The sequence below is a fragment of the Sinohyriopsis cumingii genome, chromosome 17 (genome assembly GCF_028554795.1).
Source record: "Sinohyriopsis cumingii isolate HCF-2022 chromosome 17, ASM2855479v2, whole genome shotgun sequence".
Taxonomy (NCBI): domain Eukaryota; kingdom Metazoa; phylum Mollusca; class Bivalvia; order Unionida; family Unionidae; genus Sinohyriopsis; species Sinohyriopsis cumingii.
Window position 1 is genome coordinate 30,773,461 of NC_142977.1, and position 23,356 is coordinate 30,796,816.

General features: G+C 36.2%; 1 protein-coding gene across 2 annotated transcripts in view; it reads left to right on the plus strand.

Moving 5' to 3' along the window:
- LOC149778352 (heat shock 70 kDa protein 12A-like) overlaps nucleotides 1-5,802 on the plus strand; it is a 45,911-nt gene extending 40,109 nt beyond the window's left edge. For both annotated transcript variants that reach the window (XM_089939175.1, XM_089939176.1), the window contains 3 exons: nucleotides 2,204-2,425; nucleotides 3,067-3,226; nucleotides 3,879-5,802. In XM_089939175.1, coding sequence (XP_089795301.1) covers nucleotides 2,204-2,425; nucleotides 3,067-3,226; nucleotides 3,879-5,317 — 1,821 coding nt within the window. In that variant the 3' untranslated portion in view covers nucleotides 5,318-5,802. The remainder of the gene's footprint in view (nucleotides 1-2,203; nucleotides 2,426-3,066; nucleotides 3,227-3,878) is intronic.
- Nucleotides 5,803-23,356: the final 17,554 nt, after the last annotated feature.

Below are 23,356 nucleotides of genomic sequence, written 5' to 3' on the forward strand. Positions count from 1 at the left end.
GAACGAAAACATTGTTTTTGTTCCTTATTGATCGTTATAGGACTATATTGTAATACTTCACTTGTAATATTCTTATGTCACTTGTTTAGGCTCGAATAAACAGTAACACAAGAAAAAGTTAAAACAACAAGCTTTAAAAATACAATAATTAATTTCCCTGGAATATTCTGTAAAAATAAAAAGTATGAACTTAAGGTTTTAATCAAATCCAAAAATAATCCAAGAATAATCAAAGAATACAATTTTTGTAGTCCTAATAACAAAATGTTCTACTGATTTTACGTTCGAATCCCGACGAAGAATCCAAGATGGAAGACGATGACTTATGCTGTAATCTGTAGTGTTGAAGTCTACAGTTCCCTGTAGAAACAAGAATTATCAGTCCAGTTTCTAATAGCTGAATAAACGTTTATATATAAAAAAAATGTTTTTGTTCCACAATATTACATGAGCACACGTATTTTCCAGAAAAATAATGGAATCAATTATTTTTTAATCCAAGTTATTTGAAATAACTCCAAACAGCACAAGATACAACTAACAGTTTAACAGCACAGCTTCTACTGAGATTAATTTTCCAAAACATGGGTTATATGGGCTTTCTGAAACGTAAACAAGGGTCAAGTGATCATCTTCTGGAAGTTCATAGAAGCAAGTACTTGTTAAAGATCACGTTTACCCAGGGTTACCCTGACGAAAACCAATCACTTTTACTTTAAGAAAAAAAATTGTTTATATCTTAAAGACATAGCCCTATCATGACCATGGAAACAAACAATCATTTTAAAATAAAATATAACTTGTTTACGAAGGCTGCTACAAATTCTGAAACAAGGTCAGGATTTAGATCAACACATGGTGTTTATAAACTAACAGTTAAGGTCAAACTATTTTCTAAAAAATGTATCATCTCTAGTGAATAAATTTACATTACAATATCATGCGGTGAAAAATATTTTTTATTTAAACTGACATGCAATTAAATTGAAATAAATATATATTAAATCAGATACATTTAAATCAAATATACATAACAATCTCTTGTAGTGTTTCCATAACTAATGTATCGGGGAAACGAATCAAATAAAATCGGGTTTCAAAAATTAAGTTTCTTTTGAAAAGAAATCATTATTTCATATATGTATATATGCAAGACAGAATATATTTCTATGGCCACGCCTTATAATAATAAATATCAAATCGGGGCTGTTTCGATGGACAAACATCTAAAAGGAATCTACCCCTCACCCCACAAAGGTAAGGAACATATCTCGCGAGGAATTTGTTTGAGACCATTGGCGGTAGACCTGATTGGAGTTAAAACCTTTCTTTTGGCTGTCGTGTGACAGTACAACGAATATCAATGTCTAAAATATATTTATCTTTCACATTTAAGTGATTTCGAACTTTGGTTGGAATTATTGCCATTTGTCTTATTTAGGAAATAAATATGAACTTGGAGGCCGTGATAGCGCGTGAATGGGGTCGGTTGGCTTTTCATATTGCACATATAGACCCTTATTTGACCGTGGTACACTAAATATTATACTCTAGCATGAACCCTACTATTTAACCATACATTGTGCTTAGCACACAAATTGTTCCATATATTTACTGAGTGGATAAAAGAACACTGTACCTGCCAATTATATGACCTCTAGCTAAGCACCTGGTATGAGACTAGGCAAGGGACATCCTCCTGTATTTTCCTATCTAAATGAAGCACGCTTTGTCTGGTAAATATATAATTATTGCCACTTCTTGTGAGGAAAGCATGGTAATCTTGAGCGAGAATCAAATTTTAACGTTCTACTGAATTTTTCAGCATTCATTGAAAGAAAACCGAAAAGAAACGATTATTTTACCTATTCATTGTGTTCCTTCCCCATAAAAAATTTCAGGTCATTGAAGAATATACAGCATGATGTGATTCAGTTTCGATGTGGATGGGAAAGTATATTACGCAAGTATGTTTGACAAGTTAACAATGAACAGCAAAACTTCAGAAAACTAGACAAAGACAAAAGCGGGACTACTTTCTTACCGCATGATTTATTGCAACCAAAATGGATGATTTCTATGTCACTTTACTGAAAAATTTCACTCGCCCGTAAATATTGGCCGAAACCCATGTCTCTTTTATGACCTACGTTAAGGTTCCACCATGAACTAGTTATAAAATTATATTACGTTCTGTCTTCAGGAATTGAGCACCAACACGATGTTACAAGACGAACGTAATAAGTCTCTTCCAGCACTGACCGTCTTCTCCGCTGCTATCCGCTACTTAAAGGACGATCTCCTGAACAATTTGAATAAGACAATGAAAGGAGCAATAAGAGCTGAGGATATATTATGGGTTTTAACGGTACCAGCAATTTGGGACGACCGGGCCAAACAATTCATGCGTCGGGCGTCATCGCATGTATGGAACTACATTTCTTTTGCTTTTTTATATCGTTCCCATCGTATGTATAAGACCAATGTTTATCTATGGTAACGAACAACAGAAAGTGTGAGATCATTCCTAATCCGAAAACAAACAATTGTACTTGAAACTTACTGCTAAAGCTGGTATTTATTTGTTGCTGGGTTATTAATCTTGACTGCATGCACTTGGTTGGGAGGGTATTGGGGATGGTGCATGCATGCAAGACGATGGGCATTATAACCTACGGGCCTGGGTTCAGTTCTCAGTTGGGGACAAATTGATGATTCAGTTAAAAACACTTGGTATTTGTACTTATGATATAAGGTATATGGCAGTTATACAATGAGTGCAAATACATTTTCAAATGGAACGTATTCCTCAATGACAGTTGATTGATTAAGACTGGAATAAAACTAAGGATGACACATGTTGTCTTATATTTCTCTATGCTATATGAATACAAAACTACGTGTCATCAAAGTATCTGTTTAAATGAACGCATTATTTCAACATTTGAATGCAAAAGCAAAACTCCAAAATTAATTTAAGTCTTTTGATTCTATCCGGTGCATTTCAATGCTTGCAATTTGTCATAACCATGCAAAACTAACTTTAGGTATCGTAATATGTTTTAGGCTGGAATTAAGGATGACAATCTACTCTTGGCACTTGAACCGGAAGCAGCCTCCCTCTGTTGTAGATTACTTCCGGTGCAGACGATGCACGGTGCAGATTGCGCCGCCATATTAGCTACATTCAAACCTGGGTCTCGGTACATGATCCTCGACGCTGGAGGTATATATAACCTTTCTGTTGATTTTGTCTCCCTTTCTATAATCTGGAAACAGTGCATGAGCAATAAATATTGAAAAAAAAGACAACGATTCTTTCTCTGAAACATTACTGCTGACTTTCGTTCTAGCTAGATATTATTTGCTAATAATTTGCTGATCGTGCTCAGTACAGTGACACGTAATTGCTTAAACGGTAATGCACGATCGTGTTGCAGCTGTCTTTTTTGAATACTTATTACTAGAAGTTTCTTCAGACAAAGGGATATACTTTCAATACACTTTCAGTACACTATAATTTGTGCATTTAATGAGCTAGAGCCATAACGTTTGGGAACCAGTTTGATCGATTTAGGTCCATGATGTATACCCCTTGTAGTTTACAATAGTAAATTGTCTTCGTCACATCTGTGAGATAAAGGAGCACGATACTATGCACCTAAAAAAATTGAATATGTGTCGGTTGTGGTTCGTCATTGCTTTAGAGTGATATCAGGGTTCATACAGCACAAAGAGAGTACTGAAACCTCAGTTGGACATAAGTTCTAGGTCCAGTCGAACTAAAACATTTTCTTATCGTTTTTGTACTCCATATTTTGTGGAGAGATTTGAAATGTCCTGACATATCTTGATCTATTCATCTTGGAATATTCCAGGTGGTACAGTCGACATTACGGTTCACGAGGTAACGCCAACTGGACACTTGAAAGAACTATGCACGGCTACTGGAGGCGCTTGGGGTGGAACATCAATTGATAGAGCTTTTGAACATTTCCTTATTGGCTTGCTTGGACCAGATGTCCTTCAGTGTTTCAAGAACGATTATGCTGATGATTTCCTTGAATTCTTTCGAGCATTTGAGGTAAAAAAGAGAGATGATATTAGTCACATTGTCCTCAGAATTCCAGCATCACTGGGAGAAATTTTCGAAACAAAGAAATACATTACACTTTCTGCATTTCTTTCGAGCCTTAAGTTCGGTGGTACTGTCAAGGACTGGTTCAACGATCAGGATCTAAATGTCTACCTTGTCACAGGTAATCATAAGACCACCCTAGAATGCAGCTCATTTTATGAAAAGATGTTCAGGGAAGAAATGGAGTTTCAGTTAGAAAAGAACCCCCGTGTATATTTCAGAAAATTCCTGGAGGAATTAGTTGGTGTATTGGTTTATGACAAATTCTGTGTGGAGCAACCAAACGACCACCAAAGACTCATGGAAAGCTTTCAGTTACAAATGGAACTGAGGAGCATTTCAAGAGCTTTTGGGGTACAGTTATCGCTTCCAGATTCCCTGACACAACTGTACACAAAAGTAACTAGCAAAGACTTTAAATCAAAACTAAGCCTCCAAGAACACTTAGGCCCAGCTTCTCTGATTAAGGACAAAATTAAACTGAAATCTTCAATTTTGGAGAGTTTCTTCAATAATTCAGTCCGTAATATAGTTCATCACATATCACAACTACTTCAAAAAAGTGGTCTCGAGAATCTGGAATCCATTGTTATGGTTGGAGGATTTTCGGACTGCCAGTTTCTCCAAGATGAAATCCGATCCAACTTTCCAACAATGAAATTGATCGTTCCGGCGGATGCCGGCCTGGCGGTTCTAAAGGGGGCGGTCATCTTCGGACACGATTCCTCTCTCATTTGCCAGAGAATCTGCAAGAGAACATATGGTGTAGAGATGATTGCACGTTTCATAGCAGGTCGCCATCCTGACAACAAGAAAGTTATTGTAGATGGCGATGAACTTTGTAGAGACGTATTTGACAAACATGTCGAAATTGGCCAAACTGTTACACTGAATGAACGCACAGCAGTAAGAAATTATCGAGCCGCAAAAGAGGAAGACACATATATCACCTTCACGGTGTACGCATCTACCAGTAAGTATCCCGAGTTTGTCGACGATGCATCTTGCACAAAACTCGGCACTGTAGAAATTCCAATAACGGATCGGTCGGTACCTTTAGCAGATAGGTGTTTCACGGTCAACTTTGTTTTTGGAAATACCGAGTTGAAATTGGAGGCGAAGGAGACAAGAACAGGCCATACTATAGAGGCTAAACTTGATCTGCTTGGACAGCACTAAAGGATAACATCGTGAGATGTATATCATAGATTAATAATCAGATTGTATTGATATTTCAGTTGATGTACATACATATAAAAAAAATTTGTGAAGACAGAACATGTTAACATAATTGTTAGTGGCTCTATGGCACCAACATTACAAATAGATTCATCCTGTCGCGTCGTAGAAAGAAAGAAGAAAATATTTCCAAATGTAAATTGTACTTGGGAAAGTTCATCTATGAGAAAGTCTTAAGAAGAAACAGGTCATCATGTGTTTTAAAGGCACAGTGTAGTTTGCAACTTGAGCTTTTTAGCGAGAGAGAGACAGAGCTCTCTACTTCATGCAATGTGCATGCATATACAAAAACTTCTATATTTCATTCAAGGTTCGCTTAAGTACCATCAACGTCGTGATTATCTTTCAGGTTGGCTTTGTTTTCTACTGCCTCTAGTTTATGTCGGGACATTGTCCAAAGTTTAGAATATACACAATATATAGAACTATTTTTTCTTTCTTCTTTGAGTAATTAAATGTACAGGTTTTTATGAAATGTATAGGTTTTCAAATGTAATACTATACTGGACGTATCTTGAAGGGGCTCAACTGCAGAGGAAAATGAGGTCAAAATTGTTTAAAAGTGTGTACCATCTGTTTCATTCACGTGGTCAAGTGACCCGGTCCAGCTGTTTTGTAAGGATGCCTGAGAAACATTGTGTGGGGACAAGACAAGGCAAGGCACGGCAAGCAATACAAGACAGGACAAGACAAGACAAGATTTTATTACACTCAGGCTGTAATGGTTACACCATATGAGAAAGAAAAAAAACACGACTAAATAGCGTGTCATGTAATTACATAATGCTTAACAGGGTTTACAATATTAGGAAAACACAATCTAAACACATACAACTATTTGTTATCATTCATTAGATAATTATATGTACAAACGTTGGTCCCTGAAGTATAAAAATGTGGTATAAATATTTGTCTTTCTTAGTGAAATAAAACATGACAGAAAAGTCAAACAAAGTGTGCAATATCTTTCTTGTAGGGAATATTGGTCCCCACTTTCCACCAGTTTCAACTGGAAACCTATCATTTGCAGTTCTGTATTTAATTAAATATTTAAATGTATGCTTTGGTAACGAGAATTAGTTGTTTTCCTTTTTTAAATTTAAACTTGTTTAGTAACCTGTTATTTTACCTTTACATGATGCATTGATGCTAGCTAATCAAGGTTGTATGTTATGCAGGTTTAGTAGTTTTTTTTCTACCGAGTTTGCTAGCTATTTAACAGATACAAAACTTTGATTTCACCATAAGTGACTTAACCCAACATTATCTGACATAAATTTTACTTCAGGATTCCATTTTGTGTCCATACATATTATCAACAAAAGCATTTGCATTAGATAGAATATCTTTGGTAAGGTATTTTTTCCATAGCCAACATCCATATTAACCCGATTGTTTATCATTTAAATTTTAATGTTGATAATTAAAGGAAAACGACCAAGTCCACCGTATACCATATATATATTGGGGTATATTTTTGACCTTGAATATAATTCTGAGAAAAGAAATACGAGTATTTTTTTCGATTATATCAGATTTCACAAATCCTCAAATTTCATACGCATATGTTAAAATATGTACAATGGTTTAAATGAACAGTTTCATTGGCAATCAGTAGTCAAGTAAATGCATACCTTTTTTAGCTATGGATACTAGGTTATACAGGCTTTTGGAGAACATTTCCTTTTTGTGAAATTTTAGACCTAATTACTTATAGTCATGAACGACATCAATATTGTCACTGCTTTTCTTAAATTTATATGTATAATTCTTTCTGGAACCAAATACTATACATTTGTTTTCTCTGTGTTGACTGTAAGTTTCCAATGATCGCAATATCAATTAATCTTATCAAGAGAATACCGCTTGTCAGCAGCATTACATGCGACATAAGCATTTAAAATATTTACACGGTCAGTATATTTGGAAGGTACATCGTATCCTCAACACCCATTTAATAATAAAAAAGATTAAAAAGTCATTCAGGAATAAGGAGAACATTAATGGAGATAACTTTCCTCCTTAACGTACACCTTATTCACACGAAAAATCCCCAAACAAAACAGACTTCATTATGTACAAAAACACAGGATTCGTTATCAGCATAAATACTTTATGTAACATCAAACTATTTTCCTCCGAATCCACTCAGTTCAATTTATGTCATAATTCAACTCTCCATAAATTATCAAAGGCAGTTTTAAAATCACAAGATATTGAATAATGTTTCTTTTTGCACTAGCTAGCAAATTAAATAAGGCTATGTCACATTTATTTGTGTCAATTGGCACAATAACACGTTTAGTCCAACTGTCTAGTACAAAGATGGGACGTAGATGATACTGGTTTCAGTGTGTGTACTGTTGATGATAAAGACGAGTCTCGGAGCCGTGCCATCGGTAAAGTGGAAAACAAAAGAATACGTTAAACCGATGAGATAGATGACATAACTTTATCTCAAGTAGGCAACGCTCTCGGTTATATTAGAAATGAGAAGGACATTACATTATTACATGGATACATTCATGGAGGACACTGGTAATTTTAATGTGATGGACATCTGAAATACTCCCGCGATGGAAAAAGTTCCAAACGTTTGAATAATCTGTCGCAGTTAAAATTCCAAAAGAGTCACGCACTGTTAAAGAACTATCATCTACCCATTCTTTTCAGAGACTGACTTTATTTCATTGATTAGGCAGGGAGCGAGATTTGACAAATACTCATTCATTATAAACTGCTGCCTCCCAAAATAGGAACCTACATTAATATGTATAATAAATAGACTTTTAATATGAGCTGTTTCATGTTCGCAATTTGATGTAAAATTTTCGCTTTTCGAAAACGTCAATAAAGAAATTAGGGTTATAAAATGCGTGCCATTTTTTCATTTCTTTCAGATCTCTCTGTTTCTGTGTCTCTGTCTGTTTCTCTGTCTGTCTGTATGTTTGTCTGTCGCTCTCTCTCATTACACCAGACTGTTACATTTTATTTCTGCACAAGTAATTTAAATTTAGGTTTATTTTTTGTTCATTATTGGAATCCATTTACGGAGAAGCTTTGCATATTTAATTTTTGGATATAAAATCTTTTGAAGATAATTCAAGTGATTTTAGTTAGCTTGAAGGTGGTTTCTAAGCCAAACCCCTACTTTATATTACGACGACAGCATGATTACCCCCCCCCCCCAAATCAGGCCCACTATGTTACTCCAAACGAAATACGAATACAACTTTGCTGAGGTAACAGCGTCGATTTAATTATGACTTACCTGTCAAGGACCAACCAACCTACCAACGAATCATCATCGTCGTCATGCAAAATAGGGTTGGCTTAGATACGCCTCTTTAAGCTAATTACTAAGGTTTTTCTTACCTGAAGTTGCTAGCGATTTATTTTGATATATTACACAAAATTACTATACATAAGATTGTCATAGAATTTCAATCCGCTATAAAAAATTCGCTGGGATTTGCAGGTCACATATCCGACTGCCACAATGATGAGAATTTACAAAACAAATCGATAATTTACACAGCCACTAGTCTAGATATTTTTAGAATCTCAGCTTTTGCTATTGTATAATTCTCATCGTCATGACAAAACAAGTATAGTTTAACCTTACCTCTGATACGAGAGCCAGGTTCTAGTATTTTGATAAAATTTCCATTTGAGACTATGGATTTATCGACATAATTTTTTTTTTAAAACTTCGTCATCGAATGTGATCTTTGTATATTTGTCTTGTGATACTGGATTGTACAGATTATCAATAACATCAGAAAGTGAGTCTGTAACTCAGTTAAGCTTACTAATCTGAATTTTCTGTGCCAATCAGAGACAATTTTATCTTATAATTTGTTTTTGAAATATGTGCTGTACATTTCATTGACAAGCATAATCATCATATGCTTACCTCGGAAAATAATTCTTTTCATCACTAACGTGGTATCTTCCACTGTAATATCTTCCATTATTTTTTGTATTTCACATACAATTTTACTATCTTTATTTTAATATAAAATATTACTATCCTTATTTTCGAAATGAAATAGTCAGCGATTTTACATAAAATTTACTGAGCATCGTTTTTGTTATTTCGCAACTCTATTCGATATCATATCAACGAGCAAATCGTCATTGGATAGCAGTTTCTGTAACAGATCTAGCATTATAAACTTTTCACTTATGAGATAAACTCGAAGTTGATTAAGAATTTTTATTATAAGTCGCTATTTAAAAAACATATTTTGTTCTCATCTTTTGGTCCGATCATTTTATTCACCGCTGATAACATAATACCTCTCCCCGGCACTATCAACACTAATAGATTTAATGGATTTAATGTTTGCCCCACTGAAAACATTCCACTCGTTGTTAGTATCATATGAATATAATTCAGCACGATTAATATTTTACTATGAAATTTTCTAGCTTGTCTGACACAGTAAAGCTTTTTTATGGCAATATTTATAGCATTTGATCGTCTCTATCATTGTCTTTTAGACCAGATGAAATATGATTGAAGTCAATTATTTCTTTTTTCGTCATTATAAAACCGTTTGAATAATTATTTCAATTTCTGTAGTAAAATTACCATATTTGTCAGATGTGATATCATAATAGCTGATATTTCTTAAAAATGAAGATGAAAATAGAAGGTTAAAATGTATTTGTATTTCAGTAATATCATTGACTCTATTTCGATAAATATCTTCTTTTTCGTCGATAAAACTAACAACATAACATAACTGCCCCAACTTAAATTTTTTAAGTACTAGATGCTGCCTGTCAAATGCATATGCTATTGCAAAACTAAAACAACTGCAAATATCTGCCCTACATATATGGCGGGTAGATGTATGTATCCAGCATTCACTTCTTTAATATTTCTGTAATTTGCTTTTGTCAGTAACTTGCCAGCTTTCTTTTTTAAATTTTTTTGGGACTATGATGTATTTTATGATTTTTATCAATAAAGGTTTAACAGTTGAATATCGTCAAGCTCTTGATAAAATATGTCTCGTTCGACATCATCCTGTAACTCAGTCGTGGATTCACATTCTGATACTGTCTTTAGTGAAGCAATACTGTGACATACGTCATATAAAAACTAGTTATGTTGTTGTCGTAAGCAGGTTAGTGTCAATACTGTTATCTACTAGTCTAACAACGTCTTGTTATTATAATTGTCCATACCGAGTACACGAAATACTAGACGTTTAACAAATGTATCCTTGAGCTTACGATATTTAAGAAATTTGTGTTTCATTGTTTCAGCTAGTTTGTCAAGCTCGTCGTGAATCCTCTTTAAACGCTCTTGATCTAGTTTATTACGACCATGATAATTTGTATTTACAAGAATAGCTTTATCAATCGTCAAAACACTTTCTTTATTCAGCTCAAGCAGTGTATTTATAAAATATTTTTCAACTTTTATTTGTCTTTCCTCGCAGTAACTTACAAGTCAGTATTTGCTAATTATATCAAAGTCACTGATCGCATTGACGGCCTCTCATTCCTGAAACTCTGGCAATATTGTCACTTTTTTAAGTTAAACCGGGTGATTCTAAAATTAAGTTTTGCATTCGAGCAATTATATGTATGGGTCTTGCTTCCTCAACACTTTCTGTGTGGAGCAAATTAACATCAGCTATTTCGAATTTCGGGTTTAGTATAAAATTATAAAACTCTTTTGCGACCCTTTTCGACGTAGGATTAATATACATCAGAGATTACAATCACATTAAAGCACAGCATTCTAGCACGCCAGATCTATAATAGGTCATCGAGTGTATTTATCTGAAATATCGACAAACCTGGGTAAAATTCCAGCTTTTACAACATAAATCCGGAAATACAAGTATTTGTTTGCGGTTACTGCAGGATCAAGTGTAGATTGCTGAGAATCAACAATTTAAACACTCGGTGCTGTATACAGCGTAGTCCATCTTAAATCATCAGTGGATCCTTCTAATCTCCAGTTTTATATATATATTTATCACATAGTAGGTATAATTTTCCTACTATAGTATGTGCAGTTTCATGTTTATGGTATTACTACATGTTAAAATATAACTTTATGTGATTCTGATTGGTCCAAATAGGGCCATGAAATTATTGTGCAGTATCCTCTTTACTGATTGACTGGATCGTGGGAAAACGTTTTCAACCCCGCCTTCTTGAATGTTTGGTTTTGAATAAACATTTTTGGCGGCCATTTTTGAACTCGACTCGCGAAAGGAAATTGAGGACAAATTAACTGCGCTGTCTGAATATAGATATGTTACCCCCACAGGGTTTTGTTATGTCATGTATAATAATATCATAATGAGAAACATGGCGTCAAACTACAAGACAAGAACAACAATAAGAAGTAAAACTAAGGGTATTGCTTATTTGATGGCGGGGTGGGGAGAGGGAGCGGTATATATGTAACATAGATATAGAATCTACCGTATATACAAGCGTGGTTTAGATGTAACTTACAGAAGTAAATAAACTCGCCTCTGTTTTCATAGACGAATTTGGACATAGATGGGGCTCCTAACCGACAGAACTTTATCCATCAACAGCATCTTTACGCAGTGTATATGGAATGCAAATCCGACTCACAAAGAAATTTGTTTACGTCGTCTGTACAGTCTATTGTTCCAGTCAAATACTGTAAATATCTGGTCACAAATGCATTGCAACAACTGCAGGAATTTCTGCATCCAGTAATCTTATTTTACATAAAAATCGCAACGATGTAACGTTTAGTTCTGCTAGTGACATTTTAAGGTAAACACGTACTCTAGGCCTACTGTTTACCGTATCAATGTGGCATCACATCGCATTAATCATTCTGTTTTGAAAAGAGATTTTATCGTTATAAAATGTTCTGTTTATTCGGATGGAAGCTCTTTCTTTGATTTATAGCTTGTAAAAATGTACAACCTACTTTTACTAGTTCAACTTTGTTTGGGACTATATTTTATGAACAACAAATGAAGGTGTACCGTCTTTCAGAATGAACGAAATTATTAGTTCTTCTTTCTATCAAAATAATTTCCGCTGAAATAAAAACTATGTGATAACAATAATCTCAAATGGGTAATGATTTAATATTAGATTTCTGAAACTCGTTGAATAATGTCCAGCTTTTTGCTCGCCAAGGCTCGCAAAAGCTGGACATTATTCAACTCGATTATTAAATTCAATATTAAATCGTTATCCATTTAAGATCATATATATATATATATATATATATATATATATATATATATATATATATATATATATATATATATATATATATGAGATGTATTTAAGTTTAATAAGCCCTGTAATTGAAATTTCAAAATCGCAACAGCCGCTGGGCACTGTATTTTGATCTAAAACTTTGATATGTGCCCGTCTTTGGTTCACACTGGATCACTAATAAGGCTGTAAAACGAAAACGCATATCTTGGATTATTCTCCGGATAATAACATGACGCAGATGCACACCCCCAGCGATTTTAACTAATATGAGCGTGTTGTACCACCACCAGTTGATTGCGACATGTAACACTATCCAAGCATTGTTTCTTGGTAAGATCGGATGTAGAAACAGGCAGATACATTGCAGTTATCTTATTGACAGCCACATTGATCGCACTGTACCTCCAGATGTTTTAAGATAATTAGCATCTGCAGGAGAAATTGTAATCGCTGATGCTGCACTTATTTTATCGTCCATATACAATTTATTTGTTACATCAGATTTGGAGATTGGATTATAAGTTGTTGTTATCTATTCGATCCCATGCTTAACACACCTGTCATCTTGTCACCGTATTTTGCTACTCGTGATGCAACAGTTGTATATCATCAACGTAATTTATATTTTTGTTAAATTTGATACCACTGATGGAATTCCCGAAGCTATCACAAAGTTCACCTTGAAAAGCTTTAAATTTGATACAAAATTGTTACTGTTCAAAGGTGTGTTATCAAGTTGAGTTTTAAATATTAATTTCCCATACATATCTATGTTTCCAGCCATCATCCCACCATTTATTGATAACGTATTATTATCTACCACGCTAACTTATGTGTAAATTACCGCTTGTGAATTAATCTGTTTTTATCTAGCGGGTATTCAGTTTCAGGATTTACAAGTTGTTTTTTTTACTCATGTTGATTTTTCTGGTCATCTTTCCATTACTATTAGTGACCACGTTAATTTGGGCAAAGCTTACTGCTTGTGAATTATCTGCGTCGATAGGTTGATATGTTGTCTAAAGGTCTAGCACTCGCTAACCTGAGATACTTAAGTTACTGGTCATGTTTCCTCCTGACAACAATAACTTACCATTACTGAACGCAAGTTGTGCAAAGCTTACTGCTTGTGAGTAGTCTGCGCTTATTGGTGGGTATGTTGTTTCAAGGTCTAGCTCTCGCTTATCTGACATATTTAAGTTACCTGTCATTGTATCCCCAGATATTTTATATATAATATATTAAATCTACACCAGCCCTGTTGATCTTAGTTTTATCTTCAGTTGAGCTGTAAATTCACGTACAAAATTGCGTGCAATAGCTCATTCTTATTATTACTGCGAGATAAAATTTTGTGAATACCTGGTATAGAACGAGCATAATTAACTTTGACACGGAACGATTAATAACACATCATCATAACCACGACCTACCGGACTGTCATTACCTGATAGTAAGACGAACTGGATTGGGCAAAACTAACCTTTTGATGAATCTGTTTTTTTTAACTACCTCTTCAACTACGATCGAGTTAAAGTCTACACGATCAACCCACAGCAGGATAAATACGTATTGCTCAGCGAATAAAAAGCTGAAACATGAACTTGGCGTAGGCTATGATATATTTATCATTTAAAAGAAAAACGATGACTTAATTCCCGTTGCTGAGCTAAATTCTGACGAGCATAAAATACTCGTCTTTTATGACAGTCCGCTAAGCACTGCAAAGATGGATAAGATAAAATCTTATTTTTCATTATCGCGCAACAGAAAATGTAATGCAGTTTGCCTAGCTCAAGGATTTTATAACGTAGATAGATTTATCAGGCGAAATACAGGCTGTTCCATAATATTCGCTGGACTAGACAATTTTGCCGTACAAAACATATCACGAGAGCAGTGCGGGCGTGTATTACAAGACAAATTTGGCGAACTTTGTCGTTGCGCTACTGGTGTTGGGGGACAGTTTCTTTTTTATTTTTTAAGCTGGCAAGAGATCGAAATTGTATGTTCATATGTGGAATAGATAAATGTTTGGACTGTGAAAATTGATCTAACGGTAAACATCTGAAAATTGGTCTTTCGGTCAAAATCTAAATTTAGTCAAACAAAAAAATAAAACAGAAAATGGACTCAAAACGAATACAGGTTCTAAAGAAATTTGTTGCAACCAGAGCTGAATTCAAGGTTGAGCAGGAACGTTGGGGTCTACAACAAACTGCAGAAGAAACTGCTAGACATTTTAGACCAGTGACCAAAACAGTACTTGGCAATATTATGCGGTATCGCCAGAATATGTTACAAAGTTATCAAAGAAAGGAGTACGGGGTATTCTTGAATAGGAGCAAAGCACGTAGCTGAAAAGACTGCTAAAGAAATAGGATATCCAGCTGCACGACAAATTGTGGCATTACAAAAAATATGCAAGAGCAGGCGAGAGATAGTGAAAACGTGTGGTTATGTCTCAGGGAACGATCAACAAATTAATGAGAGAAGCTGTATATAAAATAGATATCACCTAGTTCAGAGATTTTGAGGAAATATTTTTTGGCAAGAACAAAATTACAGTTAATGATATAAAACAAATGAGTGATTATGAAGTAAATAATTACGTTGAACAAATAAGAATTACAACAAAAAATAGAGTGGTCTTTGATAAGATCAGACAATCTACTAATTGCAAACTTATTTTAATTTGCACCCACGGAGAAGGTGTTATTGCTGAAATTTAAGATTTTTTACTTGATAACATAAAAGAAACAAAATGAAAAGATTTAATTACAACATTACTATAATTCTTAGCTAAAAGACTTGGCGAAGAAGGAATAAGTATGAAAACAGCTCGTGGTCTTGGAATTAAAATCTCTAATTCGACCATTGAAATAGTTGCCCGGTTAATAGCGTCAAAGGAAGCCGGAAATACATGCACATATATCGACAACGAAATTGGTGAAAGTATAGACAATATCAGATCAAAGGGCTATCTAACATACGATGGATATTCTATTTTTCAACGATCAGATTTGCTAGCCGGAAAAGCACAAACTAAGAGCAGTTCAGTTTTATCTATCAAATAAAATAAGAATGCTATCAACAACTTTCCGCTTGGTTCATCACAGACTAAAGCGGACAGTGAAAACCTTTCTGTTATTTATAATCTACCAATCGAGTTGGACTCAGGGACGCAAACGACCCCGACGCAGTACCAAATAGTACTACTTTCAGTCACTGCTTGGCACATTATGGCGAATAGCAGAACTAACTTGAATGACGATTTAACATTTCAGTCGATCCAGCCAGCTGACCGGGCTTATAGTTCTGCTAAGATACACAAGGCGCTTATAACGATACAGTTCTAAATAAAGCAATAAAGTTATTAATTACAACTAAAGTGGATTCTGCATCAGATACTTTTGAGATCATCCCAAACTATAACACACTGCGTGCCAGAAACAGTTTGAAAAACAATTTTTTGTTGTTTTTACTGCCGCCAAAGGCATCGGGCCTATATTAGGATTTGCATGAAAACAATACGGTTCTGAATCGCAAAGTGCTTCAATTTCATCGATGGCGAGTCTCCCGTTGATATAACAGAAGTAAATTCGATTTTAATAAACTTCTTAATTGTCAGCGGGTAGTACACAGCACGTGGTAGTAAATGTCAAACTGTCTACAGTTTTTCTACTAACGTACCATCTGGATCGTTAATGCAAGTAAATCCAAGACAGATATTCTTCTATTCTCTTAGTGTTGAAAATCAAATATCTTCTATCACGATGACTCAGACTGCTCAATCAGGCCGGCAATTTAATCTAACTAACGAAATTGTGACATATTATCTGCACCTGAGATCAGTCATCTGACTATAGCTCTGCTTACCACAATTAGTTAACTAATCACATTCAATTTTATCAGAAGTGTTGTATAAAAACGAAACAAGGACAAATCTGACACATAAATATCGTAGAAGGTTTCTTTGGAAATATATTCTCTAAAATTATTGAAAACTTACATGGAATTGCAAAATTATTGCGTTAGACGCATCGAACGTTTTTGCCACATCAACCTCTTCTGAAGCAGGTTCAGCTGTTGGACAGAAGATTGTCGATAAAGTTAAGGGCGCAACGCCAACGTCGTCGGAACCAAGCGATCGGGATATATAAAACAAGCATTTTCTGAAATATCACCAACATCAGAAACTATTAAGGTGCTAATAAAAACGAAAAAAGACCTGTTATTTCCGCAAGGCGAAGAAATTATTAGAAAATTAGTAACTAAAACTAGACCTCTGAGTGCTAACATTCGACCAGATATTGCGGCGTTCTAAGTTTTGTCTAACAATAGCAGATGATGGATGTCGTTCAAAAATTATATTGACCTGACCGAGGAAATACCAACAGGTGACTCAATAACAGAATTTGAGTATGTTGAATATCTCGATGAAATATCAAACGAACGTTACAAAGCTGACATTTGAACTTTTAATACAAGAGACGAGGACGTGTTTCTGCTAACTCAAAACCGTACTTGAAGTACGAGATAATGTAAGAATAGTAGTTGGTGGAGATGTACCTGCTGGTACACAAGTGACACTTGTTATAAATGGTTGGAGTGTATTTAGGTATAAACTAGCTAATCAAACCGTAGAATATATTTCTATGTACCAACCAATTACAAGTACTATTCTTAACATAGTTTCATTCAGTCATGATTACTCGAGATCTGTTACAACAAATATGTTGTGGTTAAAAGATACCGGAGCTGGATATATTATTTCAAACGAATTTGCTAATTTAATGAATTTGCAGCTGGCGCTTTTGTTGCTGATGATCTAGCTTAAGCAAGAATTTTTCTTATCGAAAACGCTTAATGTCATGGAATTACTGCATCAGCTGCATCCGCTGAAACAAGGACTTCTCTGACAGCAGTTTGTACTTTTCTAAGACTTACAGCACCAGCTGGTGCAGCTGATGCAACTGCAATGTTAGCCATCGTAAATAGAATAATAAATATAATAAATATTAGAAATGGAGCGTACAACGAAGGTTATGCTAAGCAAAGAGCATTTACAGAGAATTCATATCAGGTCGCAATGATGCTTCCGCCTAGCACAATATTCGGATTTTGTAGAGACGACAATAAAGTATTTCCTGGGATAAAACATACGCGTATATTTGACCAAGCTGATCAAAGCGATTGTCTAATGAGAACTGCTATTGGTGCTGCTGGTCCATCTGATTATGTTGATGCTGCTGATAATTTTCAGCTTGTAATTTCACCACTGGCGTTGTGAATGCTACGTGTCGTTCCGTCCATCGATAAATCAACAGAAATTGAGACGACGCTAACAGCATTCACAAAAAATAAATTTTATGCAGAATAAAGTTTATCAAATCGCCATACCGATATCGATCAATCGCACATGGTGGATAACATCATAAAATGAACAGTTAGAAAGGCACGTATTTATTGTGTTTCAACGACAGAATAGACATGGAAGTCAGCTTCAAAACAATTCTGTATTTGATAATCCATATGTTAGACGAATATTTGTCAGAATAAATTATAAGCAGTATCCAGAACGAGCGATCGAATGTAATTTTTCAGCTGATGCTGTAGCATTAGCTGACAGAGACGTATCTCGAACTTTTATGTACCTTATGGAAGCTATGCAAAAATATCAGGATGCTGAAAACGGTTCTTTCATTTCAATTGAAAAATTTAGAACGCTTTATCCGATATTTCACTTTGATGTCAGTAAGCATAGCTTACGAGCTATCGGGTCAAATTCAGACATTGAAGTCACGTGGTCACTTGGACAGGCTCCAGTTGCTTCAGATGATGTGTATTATGCTTAAGCGCTAATTGTATCGGACAGATTCTTAACGATTGGCTCTACCAAGGGCAGAATGACAGTTCACGCTTGAATGTGGGCGGTATAACCTTATCAAAGAAGCGGTGTAATGTATTGATTTTCTGACCAAGAATGACTACCAGATGTTAGGTCCTCTGCAGCTGAAATGCTTTTCACTTTACAATTTTATCAAACACGCGGAAGTAATATATTGATCCTCTAACAGGCAGCGGAATTACTACAGTATAATTTTGTCAAACAGAAGAAAAATAAATTCAAAATGAAATATATTACACATGAATTGAATTTATCGCCAGGACAAGAGCAGCAGAGGGGGCGAATCCCACAAAATATTTCGCTTAACAGAGCCTTCTATAGAGGACATTTTAGATAGAGATATTATTTTCACAAAATAAACACTTCAAAGTCAGAAAAACATGACAAAATGGGCTTTCTCTGCTGACTTGGAAGAGTTATCTCATGAAAATATCTACCCGTACAACTATTTCTTGGTACAAGGGTCTATCTTGCGAAAACACTCGGGGGTGTTTAGCCCCCTCTGCTGCACTGTGAAAGTCCCTGCCGGAGTTTGCTTGTCGTCGCCGTTTCTGCTGCTGTAAATTAAAAATTTAAGTTAACAATAATGGCCAACATCGGAGAAGCACATTCCACTAGATTAGCTCGAGAGCGACTAGAAGCAGTAAAAAAGTTTCTTCCTGTACGAGAACGTGTAAGACAAAAACTTCAATAACGGCAGCAAGCACAAGTTGAATTTGCGACAGGTGCAGAAGAATTATTTAAACCCGTCACAACAGCTACTGAGAAAGCTGCGGCGGTCACTGAAAGAGCTTTACTGGGAGATCCTAAGGATGATATCAGGGAAGAAGAGGAACGAAGAAAGGGTATTCTTCCGGTGTTACAAAAAACCGCTAGGCGGGCCAAACAAACAAAAAAGATTCTACGGGATCTTCCAACTGATATAGCTGCGGCAATACCACCCAAAGAAGAAGTTTTAGGTGCTCCAGAAGTAATACAAAAAATAGAACCAGCTAAGGTTGATTTGATTGATAAATTTATAGAGGGTGCTGTTGATGGTTTAAGAAAAATGCCAGAAGATCAGTTGGGTCCAATGGCTTATGTACTTTTTGATAGGCGAGATAAATTTTTAAAACCCGAATATGTGAAGAAAACGGGTCGTGATGATTGGTATAAGGGTATATTTCGTGGGTAATATGATACTAATCAGATCAGACAAGGAGATCTTAGATGGATTAATTTTAATGACAGTATGAACAAATATCTAGCGCGGTCTGCTCAACAACAACAACAACAAGAGTCTAATATTTTTGTGACTTTTTGGAGCAACGATAACACTAAAAAAATGATCAGATTACCGGCGGTCCAAACAAGTTATCGCTGACTAAAACTCAACTAAAACATTTTAATAAAGCAAAACAAGCAGCGACTGGAGTTCGACTTGATTTCTCTCCTGCAGCTGTCAAAGATATGGTTAAAACCGGTGGTATATTTCCAATCCTCGCGGCAATACCAGCGTTGATAGCTGCTGCTGCCCCCGCAGTCGCTAAGGCTGCCGCGTTAGGAGCTGTTGGAACCGCTGCTGGAATGGCACTAAAGAAAGCCACAGGGAAAGGATACAGAAAAAAAGGGACGCGGCCTAGGACTTCCAGGAACTCCACCCTCATGGTACCCAAAACGGTTCTGAAACCCACACCAGTGTCCAATTTTGATTTGCTCAATGCTGTTAAACAATTAAATATAAAAAATTTCAGAGGCGTCTTTATGCGAGATCAATTACCACAACAACCGAATAATCCAGAGACCGGAATTATTAATCTTGATAACAGCGATGGTCCAGGAACTCACTGGGTTGCTTACGCGATCGATCCGCGTGGAATCATCTATTTTGATTCGTATGGGTTAGCACCGCCAATTGAATTTCTTCGGTATACAAAAAACGTTCCCCTGTCAAAGACAGGGACAAAGTCAGGGAAAGTGTGGTACTCAACACTGCCAACACAAACACTGACCGATCCTCCGATATGTGGCCAACAAGTATTGAATGTTCTTGATGCGATATCAGCGTCAACCAAACCACCTTACAAAGTTGTGCACGAGTATACCACGCGTCAATTTAAACAGTTTCCTATCAAATAATGGTTGATATCTACGGAAGATCTCTTCTCGAAACAAAGACAAAAAAACGCGCCGATATAGATTTATCAAAATATGCGACCAAAGATGAAATCGATAATCTTTTAAGTCTGACTGGGATAGACCCAGATGAGGTTGTTATTTTTCAGGACCGGCACGGAAAACTAAAAACCAGCGATATCAAATGGCATGAAATAATTCGTAGGGTTATTGGAGCTATTCCGGGTAACATCCCTGTGTTCACCGACAGCGGAAAAATCCGAGATTCGCTGTAATCAATAGCGGCGCTGCGAGATGATATGCATAAAGTTGCAGTAAAAAAGACCGGTGATACAATGACAGGTGAACTCAGCATGAACGGCAACAAAATAACCGTTTTAAGAGATCCAACATCGGCGGAAGATGCCGCAAACAAACAATATGTTGACGCAAGCGCTAGCGCCGCTGACGGTAAACTAACAACGTTGCGAGCCGAGTATGATGCTCATGTGAACGCGTTTACAAATCTCCGTAGAAACTTTAGAAAAACTGATGAGACCACGGATGAGTTCTTTGGTACTCCGCACACCGTCGATATGAAGCTTTCTGATATCAAGACCAACACTGACACGATCAAACAAACACAGCAGGATATCGTATCAGGGATTCCTGAGATCGTTAACAAAACCAGTTTGATTAAAGTCCCCACTGGAGTTACTCCCGGGCATATCACCAATATAGTATACACGGTATCATCTGGATTTACAACATGGTCCCGACAAAATAATACTATCAAATATACAGCAACTGTCACTGGCGTGTACAGACTGGCTGTGTTCAGTGCCGCTAAATTTGAAATCTTCACAACATATCCCTTGAGACATTCCACCGACAAGTTTTCCGGGGTTGTGACTATCATATTAAATAGCGGAACCGAAGAAACATTTATACTGGAAGCCGCCGACAAGAAATTAACCGCAACATCTTACTGGTGGTGTTTGGAATTTGTAGCTGAAACGCCTCAATTGGTTACTGCGTAAAAATAATAAATGACAACGACAGTGACGCAGTCGCCAACAACAGCGCAGCAATACAGATGTGATCAAGTACGCGAATGGCAGTCAGAGTTAAAAAATACCATCAACGAATATACAACAAAGGTAAAAAAAATACAAACGGCGTGTAACCGTGTTAGACACAATAGTATATTCGGTGCCAGCGATAGTTGCATCCACGGGTGTGTTATTATCAGCGTTAACACCAGTGACAACTGCAATCGCGGTCACAATTACATTTTCAACATCAGCGACAATTGCAGGAGTTGCTAATATTATCGCGAAAAAAATATCCTCGTGTGCGCTAACAAAATTGCACGAGTATGAAAAGTTAAACAGCGCGGCCACGAGCACCTACTCGAAATTGTCGTCGCTGATATCATCCAGTCTTGACGATATAACAATATCAGATTCCGAATTCGCCGAAATGGCAAAGATGTACAACGACTACAAAAAGTACTTCGATTTGAAACGACAGCAGATAAATAACAATGTCAACGACAGTGACACAGTCACCAACGGAATTACGTCAGCAGATAGTCGCAAATACAAGCCCGGCGCGAACATCTTTGTTCACAGTAACATCAACTAAGCTAGAATTCAATATTAATTTTCCAACTGCGATTCCAGTAAGCGAAATCGCGTTAGCACAATTACGAGTATATCACAGTCGGCCCAATATCAGATCAGCATCGTTTGGTGGATTGCCAGCAAATAATTCGTTTGTGTTTGCGTATAAAAATAAACCCGATGGCACGCCAGACTGGAACGTCATTGGGTTACCAACTGGGTCTTATCAAATCGAAGAAATTAACGAGGAACTGCAACGCCGAATAAAATATATCACAACAAAGGAATCCAAAATAGCAATAACTGTTCATGAGCCAACGCTGTCATCCGCGATCGAAATAAACACCCCAGACTACGCCGTGGATATATACAACAGCTCAATCAGAACAGTGTTAGGATGGCCTGAAACTGTTCCACCGGCGCCGCCAATACCACCAGAATCTAAAAAGTCCGATTATGCCACTGATAAACAATCATATCACGAAATTACACCGTCATACAAACGACGTCTGGATGACATAAAAAGTGCAACGTTGGGTGGTAGGATTAGCTCCTTCCATAAGGATCATATTCGGTGGGAATTTATTTATGAACGAGGCCCCCTAGGAGAAAAACTCGTTTTTATTGACCTAAAAATATTATTGAAATTTTCGAAAAAATTAATCAAGAACATAAAACACAACTAACGCTTCCAAGAACATCTTTTTGATATAACAAGTTCACGCAGCGAAATTATCAAGCACATTGAAATATTAAATCAGCTTGCCGCCGACATGGAATATATTAACCAGCGAGCAATTCAGGCGACAATTGATCACCCTGATAACATAAATCGCTATAAACAACAATTTCTAACCCATTATTCACTGACAACAGCCACGCTGCCGAATTTTAAATTTCCCAGGTATAATGAGCAGCAGAGGGGGCGAATCGGACATTTTGTCCAATCGTCATTTGGCTTAATTATTACTTTCTGCACTCAGCGGATCCGGTGTAGTCAGCGCTGGTAAAAAAAAAAACGACGACGTCGTTGGGGGATCGTTCAATCGTCATTTGGTTTAATTAACACCTTCTGCGCGCCGATCCCCAGCGTCGTCAGCGTCC